At 42.6% G+C, this 10,152-nt stretch overlaps 1 protein-coding gene across 1 annotated transcript in view; it reads left to right on the top strand.

The window, feature by feature from the left end:
- The window catches only part of ANLN (anillin actin binding protein), a 32,096-nt gene extending 26,870 nt beyond the window's left edge, over positions 1 to 5,226 (top strand). Inside the window, exons 21-24 of the mRNA XM_015419266.1 lie at positions 1,535 to 1,621; positions 3,054 to 3,161; positions 3,450 to 3,622; positions 3,952 to 5,226. Of these exons, the coding sequence (XP_015274752.1) occupies positions 1,535 to 1,621; positions 3,054 to 3,161; positions 3,450 to 3,622; positions 3,952 to 4,075 (492 nt within the window). The 3' untranslated portion in view covers positions 4,076 to 5,226. The remainder of the gene's footprint in view (positions 1 to 1,534; positions 1,622 to 3,053; positions 3,162 to 3,449; positions 3,623 to 3,951) is intronic.
- The last annotated feature ends 4,926 nt before the right edge of the window (positions 5,227 to 10,152 follow it).

The raw sequence follows: 10,152 nt of genomic DNA, 5'->3' as shown, positions 1-10,152 counted from the left end.
AAGGCTAGTGCACTCTTTCCAGTATCCAAACCCCCTCTCTTGAAACACCAGTACTCGTCTTGAATTTTTAACTGTAAGGCAGTTTGTAATCACACCAGATCAGGGTCTGCTAACTCCCTTTTTGACTGGGTAGGGAAATTCTTCTCTCTCTAGAAGATCTATCTCCTTTCTTTAGCCTGAATGGGAGTCTTCCCCTTCTTCCCAAGCTTCCTTGCCAACTTTCCCCCAGCTCTCTGACTGTGTTAACTGCTCTCAGCTGAGGTTGAAATCAGACTCAACTCAAGTCAAGGCAGAAATCTGACTGAAGGCATGCAGCTCTTAAATCTCTCTGCTCAGCTGATGCTAACCAATCAGATTGCTTGGAGCAACCTGTCACTCAAGGCTCTCTGTTTCTGTGAAGAATTAACCCTTCACAGCCCTTCACTTTTAAAGCTTGAATTCATTTGAAATCTCTCATTCTCAAATACTTACAAATGAATGTGACCTTCTCTTGATTTTCCTTAATTGTGGGATTACATGTTTGTGTTAAAAGTATTGTTAAAAGCCTACTTTAATTTAACTTCTGTAGATGGTGTTTACCAGGGCTGCATTCAGACCTTTCTTTTTAGCACTTGCTGTTTTATATAAAAGTGGTGAATGAGTATTTTTCCTTCCTGCTGCTATTAGTTCAGAACAAGTATCTGAAATCTGTCTTAGTGACATAAAGCTTGAAAAACTTGCTTTGGTCCTTCAAGTGAGCTGTCTGTATGCCTGCGACAAGTTATGGACAGGTTAAGTGTCTGTGTGTGTGCTTGAGGCAGGGGTGCCTTCTGGGTTTGGGTGTTGCTTGGCTGGACTAAATGTCTGAATGATGCACTCAGTTATAGCTAACACAAATGAGAAAGATGCTACCCATAGGCCCAGACTTGCAATCTCCTTCAAGCTGACGTCCCCCCCCCCAAATACACTGCACTTAAGCCCATGCGTGTTCTAAAGAGTGAATGCCCTCAGTCATTGAGACATGCACTGTGAACATTTTCTCCATTTCTCCTTTCTTTATTCATTTATAGCCCGCCCCCTTGCTAAGATTCAAAGTGGATTACAAAATATAGAAGCAACACAGATAAAAGGTTGCAGACAGGACATACCATAAGCACTGCAGAAAATGAATTGCCAAAGTCTAAGACAAGGCAGCAAAAACAAGACAATATACACAATGAACAGTGCAATAGACTATGATCTTATACCTTTCCAGTAGCAACCAGTTACCAGCTCTTGAGTCCTGTCTCTTTATTACATACTTACTTGAACCTCTGGCTGTTCAAAATAGGTGTGACTTTCCCCTTATAGACATTAGCAAATTCTCTTCCCCCACCTCTCACCTCCCAGAAATCTGATAATTAAACTTTGCCTGGAATACCTGTGAACCAGCTAGTTTTGTTCATGGGACCAGAGATTCTAATTACAGGTGACCCCTGTTTGACTTGATAAACCTATGACTTGTTAGAAGAGAATAAAGGTAACTTTTGGAATCTTCCATCTGCTTATTTTTCAGGTTCCATTTTTGTCTCCTCTGGAAGGCCACATATATCTGAAGATTAAATGTCAAACAGAGTCCTGTGTGGAAGAGAGAGGGTTTTTGGTAAGTTGTCATTACATGTCTAGACTAGTCAACCCTATGAGAGCCAGTGTGGTATAGTGGTTAAGAATGATGGATGAGTATCGGGGAGACCCCACTCATGTAATGGAAACTCACTGGGTGACCTTGCGGCCAGTCACACTCTCTCAGCCTAACCTACCTCACAGGGTTGTTGTGAGGATAAAACAGAGGAGAGGAGAAAGAGGAAGCTGCTTTGGGTCCCCCCATTAGGGGAGAAAGGCAGGGTGTAAATTAATTAAATAAAACATTCTTTCTGTGGCATTAAGGTGGATGATCTTCAAGGTCAGGGCTAGCACGAGTGAGCGGACTATCTTTGAACAAACTGTTTCATGTACTGTTTCATGGTTACTAAGGTTAGAGGTCCTCAGCACACTTAAGCAAAAAAGTGCAGCAAGGCTAGAGCATCACCTGCCAACCAGGAGTCCAGACAACTGTTCGATCCTGCTTTGAACTCCTGGTTTGCAGGAAAGAGAAGAAGCCCTAGTCTGTGTCTTATCTGTAAGGTCTTCCATCAAAAGCCAGTTCTTGTCATTGAGCCAGGCACAGGGACCACACGTGGACCTGACAGTTCCCCAGGCTTGTTCCCCAAGCTGACAAACTGTGGTTTCCGTCTACTGTGCTTATCCTTCTCACACCTTGATCTGTCAAGCTCCTGTTTAATCATGTTGATAACTTAAATAATGCTAATTAGCTTTGTAGTACAATTTAGATTGTAGAATTATTGATAGCAGTCCCCCCCCGATACGTAGGGCTTGCTGGAACCCCCTTTCCTTTCACCATGTTGCTTCCTGGATCCCAGCAGACGCAGCAGGCTTAGAATACTGTAGTACAATTTAGATTGTAGAATTATTGATAGCAGTCCCTCCCGATACATAGGGCTTGCTGGAACCCCCTTTCCTATCACCATGTTGCTTCCTGGATGCCAGCAGGCGCAGCAGGCTTAGAATAAATCTCAAAACTCCTGTAATAGCAGATATTAATCTGGGCACAGATGCTAGAGCAGAGCTGGAAGTTTTAGTTGACTGGTTACTGTTGAATCCAGCAGATGGCACTGTTCCTTTCCAAAGAGATACTGGCTGGCACCAGCCACTACTAGTAATTCCTAGATCACAACAGCACTGTGCTGAGGCTATCAAACGGGCTACAGAAGTAGTACATTTGGCTATGACTTCATAAACTGCATTCTTAAAAGCAAAGCAAGGTAAAAATGTCTCCAGTGTTATTAGCCACTGAGTGGTGGTTATGCAAGTATAAGGGAAAAGTCATTGCTACATTTCCTGCTGGTTTAGTGGCAGTAAATTGAGAAAATAAGCAGCAAGAGGAGTTATAACAGTTTGGTTACTAAGGCTAGAGGTCCTCAGCACACTTAAGCAAAAAAGTGCCTGCAAAAACTGATTTTTCTTGCCCTCTTTAGACTATGTTTGAAGATGTTAGTGGGTTTGGAGCTTGGCATCGGCGTTGGTGTGTGCTTTCTGGTAATTGCATCTCTTACTGGACTTACCCAGATGATGAAAAGCGAAAGGTAATTGCAGTTTTAATATTCCTTAAGTTCTTGATTAATGCCTGAGTTGGGAGCTCTCCCGGTTCTGTGGTTGGCTGAAAGTATAGACAAGTACAAACTTTACTACTATAATAAGAAATTTCGGGTAGATCCATATGTTAATGGCTGTTAGGAAGCCTCATGTGGGTGCAGCAAATACTGTAGGTTTTCTTAGGAGGCAGTTAATTGTTAAAAGTGAATTTTACATAAAATAAATTATTTCCCAAGAAAAAAAAAGGTTAACTGCTTTTGGACACTTTTGACTTTTAGCATCCAATTGGGTCATTAAACCTGGCAAACTGCACTAATCGTCAGATTGAGCCAGTCAACAGAGAGTTCTGCGCTCGGCCTAACACTTTTGAACTGGTTACCGTCCGGCCACAGCGGGAGGACGATAAGGAAACGCTTGTTAGCCAATGCAGAGACACACTCTGTGTTACCAAGTAAGTAGACTGAGGTTCTTCTTTAATCTTCTGCTTAACCTTCTGAAAGGCTAAGAAATGGGGTTATTATACTCCCATTTTCTTCTGTATTTTGAGTACATTAAAGAATCATTAAAACTGCTGCTTATTTGGACAATAGGACTCGTGCCTACGTTCTCTGTTTGGCATTGAGGTTGATATGGGGGTTCGATATTGCTGCTCTTGTGAGTTTTCTTCTGTGTGATTGGCAGGATGTTTCTGGACAATAGTCTCATTGGGGACACCTTCCCATTATTTCATGTTTGAAGAGATGTCTGAATTAATATTGAATTTTCTCTCTGTCTTTACAGGAACTGGTTGTCTGCAGATACGAAGGATGAGCGTAAACTGTGGATGCAGAAACTAAACCAGGCTCTTGTTGATCTTCGCATGTGGCAGCCTGATGCTTGCTATGTCCCTATTGGGAAGCCTTGAATTGTGGGGAAGCTCCCCCGGAAAGCTCGCTTACAAAGCCAAAGGCAGACCATATCACTACTTAATGCAGACTTTTGTATAAGGTCTCTTGGATTCTACATTACACTTCATGCTTTAAAATGTGGAAGCGGGTGTGTTGCGTTGCACTCTTTTTGCTGTGTCTAGAGTTCTAACTCTTTTCTTAGCATTGGAGTACAGAAACTGGTTTTTAAGCTCTTCTTGACTGTGCAAAATATTTATAATACCTTGAAATCCGTTGTTCAGTACCCCATTAAAAAGCAGTTTCTATTAAGTAGCAGGGCTTGGTTTATTTCAGGAGCTGAAGAAAGTTAGCCAAGGGGGAAAAAAGAGAGCTTTATCGTACACAGAGTTTTCCATTTTGGGATACCTCTAAGTTTTCTGGTTTAGTGGGGGTGCTGGAGCTGAAGCAGGAACTTCAATGCTTTATATAATAAAGTTATCTTAAGAAACTAATTGGGGATTTAAAAGAAGAAACACCTTGTAATTAACATTCAGCATACTTGGCACTTGTAAAAAGTGTCTGTCTAGGATATGAACAAGGTAGAATAGTCATAGATCCTGATAGGCAAAATAAAATTAAACAGAAATTGAATTAGTGCATGGTCTTGCACATAATATGGTTTACAGATGTGTTCAGTTATGCAAGATGTTGCACATTTTCCTAGAAAACGAGCATTCTGAATATTTTCCTAAAGCTGCTCTTTTTAAAAGCAAAATAGAAGTTCTCACTGATCTTTCCGTAGTCATATTCAACTTGCATTGCATAGTTTGAGCAAATTAAAACGTCCACTGATCTTTCAGCACTAGGAAGCCATATGAATATCATGCAGACTTGGAGAGCTTGCTTAGGCACTCGGGGTCCGTAGATTTTTATAACTGAAATGTCTGTCAGTGGAGGTTAATTCGGCTGATGAGTGCAGTGGCAAAGTTTCTGAGTTAAGCATCAGATGTGCAGCATTCACACGTGCTTTCTGTCGGGTACCACGACATGCTGTCTCACTGCTGTGTGTATTAAAAGAGCAGCAGAGCACTTCCTTTGAACCGTTGCTTTATATATTTAGACACTAACACTTTAACTGCCCCTTTTTTGTATGACAATTGCTTTTTTCTTGATGTTTATAAACAACTTCTCCACATAAATAAATGTTTAAATGTATCAAAGGGGTTGTCTCCCAATGATTGTCTACTGCAGTAGAAAACATGAATATTTGCTTTGTTGAAATAGCTATATACTGTTTTTCTGACAAGTGCCTTGGGGTTTAGAGTGTAGAGGTTAACAGGTCAATCATCAGCTGGACACAGGCTTTCTTTGCTCTTTGTATTCTGGATGCAGCGTTACCCCATGTCAGACTGGCATTGTGACAGAATGCATCCAGGAGCCTGCCATTGCACTGCTATGCTCAGTAAAGAGTATTAAGTTGAATCTACAGGTCACTTTCCACTACTGTAGCTTATTTCTTGAGGGGGGGGGGGCATTTTCTATCTATCTAGTACTGCTCATATGTCTATCAACTTAAGCAGAAATTAGAACAGAAAATATTTTAAAAGACCTTGCTTGGTATTATTTCTTTTATATTTGATCATTGCGCCTATGAATTTTGCCACTAAGAGGGTGTCATGATCATTTGTATCAGATAGTAGACCTGGGCTTGCACATTTAGCAATTCCGTATCTCTCCTTACATATAAAAGACTTTTTGTGTCCCACTTTCCTCAACGTTCCACATGCTCCCACAGCCTTTCACCCGCTCAGCTGCCCATCTCTTGAACTCCCAATCCCCTGGCTGCATTGCCTCGCTGCATTGGCTCGGCCCTGCCCACAGAGCCAGCAGCCAGGGTATCGCTCTCAGTCTGGAGGGAGCTGGCGAAGGGGATGGACACTTCACTGAGAGAGCAGCAACCTCCACGGGAGAAGGAGGCAGACTAGCGAGCGGCAGCAAGCAGGGGAAGCACTCACCTTCGTGGCCCCTCTCCTTCAGCCGCAAGGTCAGCACTTTGTCAGGACGATAGCTCAGTGGGATGTACCACAGAGAAGGCTGCCCAGTGCCTTTCAAAGGCTCCCTCGCCTTCCTGCAGCGGCAGCGCCAGGGAGGGTTTGGCCTAGAGGAAATGAGCTGCAGCCCCTGGAAAGCTGGACTTTCTCCTGAGGAAGAAACTTCTCTTGGCTCCTGTGTGGGACTAACTGTCCCCTCAGTGGCTGTTGGTAGACTATCAAACCATTCTCTCCAACCCCCTGCTGTGCGGCTGACTTTCCTCTAGGGTTGCCAATCTCCAGGTGGGACCTGGAGATCGCACGCTGTTACAATTGATCTCCAGATGACAGAGATCAGTTCCCCTGGAGAAAATGGCTGCTTTGGAGGGTAGACCCTATGGCATTATCCCCTGCTGAGTCCTTCCATCCCCCCCGCGTGCTGCCCTCCACAGGATCCACCCCCCAAATCTCCAGGTATTTCCCTAATCGGAGCTGGCAACTGTCATTTCTCCTCAGTGCCTGTTGCTAGGCAACCAGGTTCTGTCAGTAAAAGGCCCTTTCCACACCTATTTTGGCCTTTGGGAGAAAACACATTGGGGCCGGTCCTGATAGGATTGCCAATTCCAGCTGGGAAATTCCTGGATATTTGAGGGATGGCGCCTGGAGAGGGTGAGGTTTGAGGAGGGGTGGGACCTCGGACAGGTACAGTGCCATCGACTCCATCCTCCAAGCCAGCCATTACCTCATGGGGAACCATTGTTGCCAATCTCCAGGTGGGGGCTGGAGACCACTCAGAATTACAACTGCTCTTCAGATGGCAAAGATCAGTTCCCCTGGAGAAAGTGGTGGACTCTGTGTCATTATACCCTGATGAGGTCGCCACAGCAAATTGACGCTGAGTGCCCAAGGGCGGGGCATTCTCCCAGAGCCTCTTTCTAGACCTCGTTGTATTTATGTCCACAACGGGCCTTATTCCTAGTTTAAATAAAGGGGTGACTAAATTAGCCCTCAACTCATTGAATATAGGGCAGTCTGCTATCATATGTTCAATGGCTTTAATTGTATCATATGAACATCTGCATGTTCTGTTAGAGTACAGATACTCTGTTATATCTGTCCTCCAAAACTGCTGAGGGAAGAACATTCAGTCTTGCCAAAGTAAAAGCTCTTCTTAATTTTGGGACTGTCAGTTGAAAAAAATATTTCGGCAGATGCATTGGGAGGGCAGTTTCCAAATGGAGTGTCGAACATAGCCTGCGTGCCCCAATAGATGTACTTGTAACATCCCATTTCCTTACACATTTTTAATGGGTGGGGAGGATGTTTAAAGGAAGAAGTGTAAGGCCTTCCCTGGAGCACACCAAGCCTTTCCCTTTCAGAATTTGGGAGGAAGAAGGATCTCATTTTCTAGAGCCCTGCCAGGGATGAATGTTCTGTTCTCTCCCACTGAGGCAAAAGCAGGAAAGGGCTGCAGTCCTTGGAGCAGGACACCCACATAATGGTCTGGCTGTTAGTACCCCGTTGCCAGAGCGATGCGTTGCGTTACATCCTGGCGACGGCGGGTGCACCACGTATCGCCGTCCCTGCGGCAGGGATCCTGTGAAGACATGCGGATTCCCCGCCGCCACTTGGTAAGCCTAGTTAGTAGACATAAGAATAATATTTTTGCACAACATTATTTTATATGCAGTTATCAGTGGTTTGGCTTAGAAACAAGTAGACTGGGGTAAATAGCATTTGATTACATTACCGAACAAAGATTGACCTCTGTTCACCAATTAACGCCGAGTGTGTAATTAGATATGACAGAACATGCATTCCGTATCTAGCCCTGGTTCTTCACCTGTGAAGACTTATCAAATAAGGAAAGTAACACCTTTTGACTGACCTCTGTTTCAGCTGTGTGCATATAATCCTAATTGTCACAAGGGTTAAAGAGGTCTGCCCGTGCAGGGCCTAACTATGTTATGTTTGACTGTTGGGGGTAATTAGGAGTTGATTAGGTAGAATGTAGCAGAGGAACAGTTTCATGACTCCCTTCATTCAGAAAAGTGTTTGATTAACAGATGCTCGCCAATGAAGGAAACCATGGACTTAAACATCTATGATAACAGAAAAGGACTAGCTGTTCTGGGTTCATTCCAGTATCTCAAGCGATCCTGCCAAACTCATTGTGAAAACATACATTGTGTCATGTACTATCTCTGATTTTAATGTTGTATATGCCATTAAAGGTCTATTGATTGATTGATTGATTGAAAACATACATAAGTCCCATGTGTATGATAGGTGGAGGTCTTGTGGAGTCACAGCAAGGGCAGGGTTGAAACCTATAATTCAAAGTCATTCTAAAATGCTGGTGATAAAAACAAAAAAACTTCCACAAAGTATTTACATCCACATAAGAACACTCAAAGATAAGCTTTGGAAAAATGAGTAAAAGTGCAAAGTTAGCTGGTAGGCAAAGACTTAATATGAAATCATTTGAATGAGCCTGTGTCATAGCAACATGACAGATTAGTGAGAACTAACAATTATGACAGCTTATAGAAGATGAGTGGGAAATTGTAAGCGAAACTAGAAGTATTAAATGAAATTCTTCAGAAGTGCCCCTGAACAAATGGAAAGGAATTTTGGCAATGGTTCAGTAGTAGAATTCGAAACAGCAGTTGACATCAAAATGTATTTTATGTTTCTTAGTTTCATGCCAGTCCATCCTTAACATAAAACTGCTTCTTTATCAAACTAAGGCTGGAAGAATAAGTTCTGCTTCTGTGTGACCTGCATGCAGACACTGTTGAGAGGCTTTGGCATAAAAAGGCTGCAAATGATGCCTTTTAATGGATACAGTGAATGGCTGGAAATGGAAAGACCCCTATTGTTTAAAGGCTGCCGTTGACAGTGGTGGTCTCAGGTGGTAATGAGACCAGCATCAATAGCTGTAGCCCTGCCCCACCCTCCAAAAAACTAGAAACTTGCTGGACTGCTTAGGGCAATATTTAAGATATGTTCATCTCCAAAAACAGAAAAATATTTAAAGCTATTAAAACTGATGTATATTCAGCTTCAAATGAGTCAAGGGGAAGCAATTATCTTTAGCATAACTTTTCTGTTCAAAATGTCAATAAAGATGGATGGCAGGTGGTAATGCTTTTCACCTAAATCTTGGGTCAAAATAATTAAGGACTTACAAAGTAAGCCTAGTGCAGATGGCCTGCCATCAGAAGATCAGGCAACATTTATTGAAAAATTAGCTGGCTAACGAGTCCTTGCTATCAAGTTTGATCTGAGTTGTGTAGGCCTGCAAAATTCCTAGTGTTTCTAATTGTGTTTAAATATTTAGACGTTGCTTCTCTCCCCATGTCTCCCCCAAAGTACTACACACCATTGTAACCTCTTCTGTTTTATCTTTACAACAGAAACCCTCTGAGGTAGGATAGGCAGAGAGAGAATGTGACTGGCCCAAGGTCACCTTGCAAACTTTGATGCCAGTATAGGAATTCAAACTGACACTTTAACCACTGTACCATGCTGCCTTCCAAAGCCTGGAAAAGCATGTCCACTACCAGAAACTTATATATCCATCTCTTTACTAATTTAATTTCATTGAACACCTTTAATTTACACAGCATCAGTTAAGACAAATTGATAAAAGGTAAGAATGCTATTACAGCATGACTACTAGATATGAATCAAGTTTATTCTTGAATGATTTTTATTTTTCAGATGTGGAAAAGGCATTTGCCCCACTAGAATGGCCTTATTTAACAACTGTCAATCTGAGCATTTCCATTAAGGACAGGAGTCAGCAACACTATAAAATTATAGAGCAAAATTACATCAAAATTCAGAGCAACCTATCAGTAAACAACCAGAATAAGAAATATACAAGGCTGGGTTCAACCAGCTTTTCTGCAGAAGAAAATACAAAGAGGGGTACACTTTGACCTCCAAAGAAGGTTATGCTGGGGATCGTCGGTCCTGAGTGTACAAAAGCCATGGGGGAATTGGGCAAGATTGTGTGACATTATTGATGACTGACAAGTTGTTTGAAAATTTGAAAAGCTTCTGTAGCCCAGGCACTG

Source organism: Gekko japonicus, unplaced genomic scaffold, assembly GCF_001447785.1.
Source record: "Gekko japonicus isolate JY-2015 unplaced genomic scaffold, Gekko_japonicus_V1.1 scaffold190, whole genome shotgun sequence".
NCBI lineage: Eukaryota > Metazoa > Chordata > Lepidosauria > Squamata > Gekkonidae > Gekko > Gekko japonicus.
This window is presented reverse-complemented; position numbering and strand designations above follow the sequence as displayed.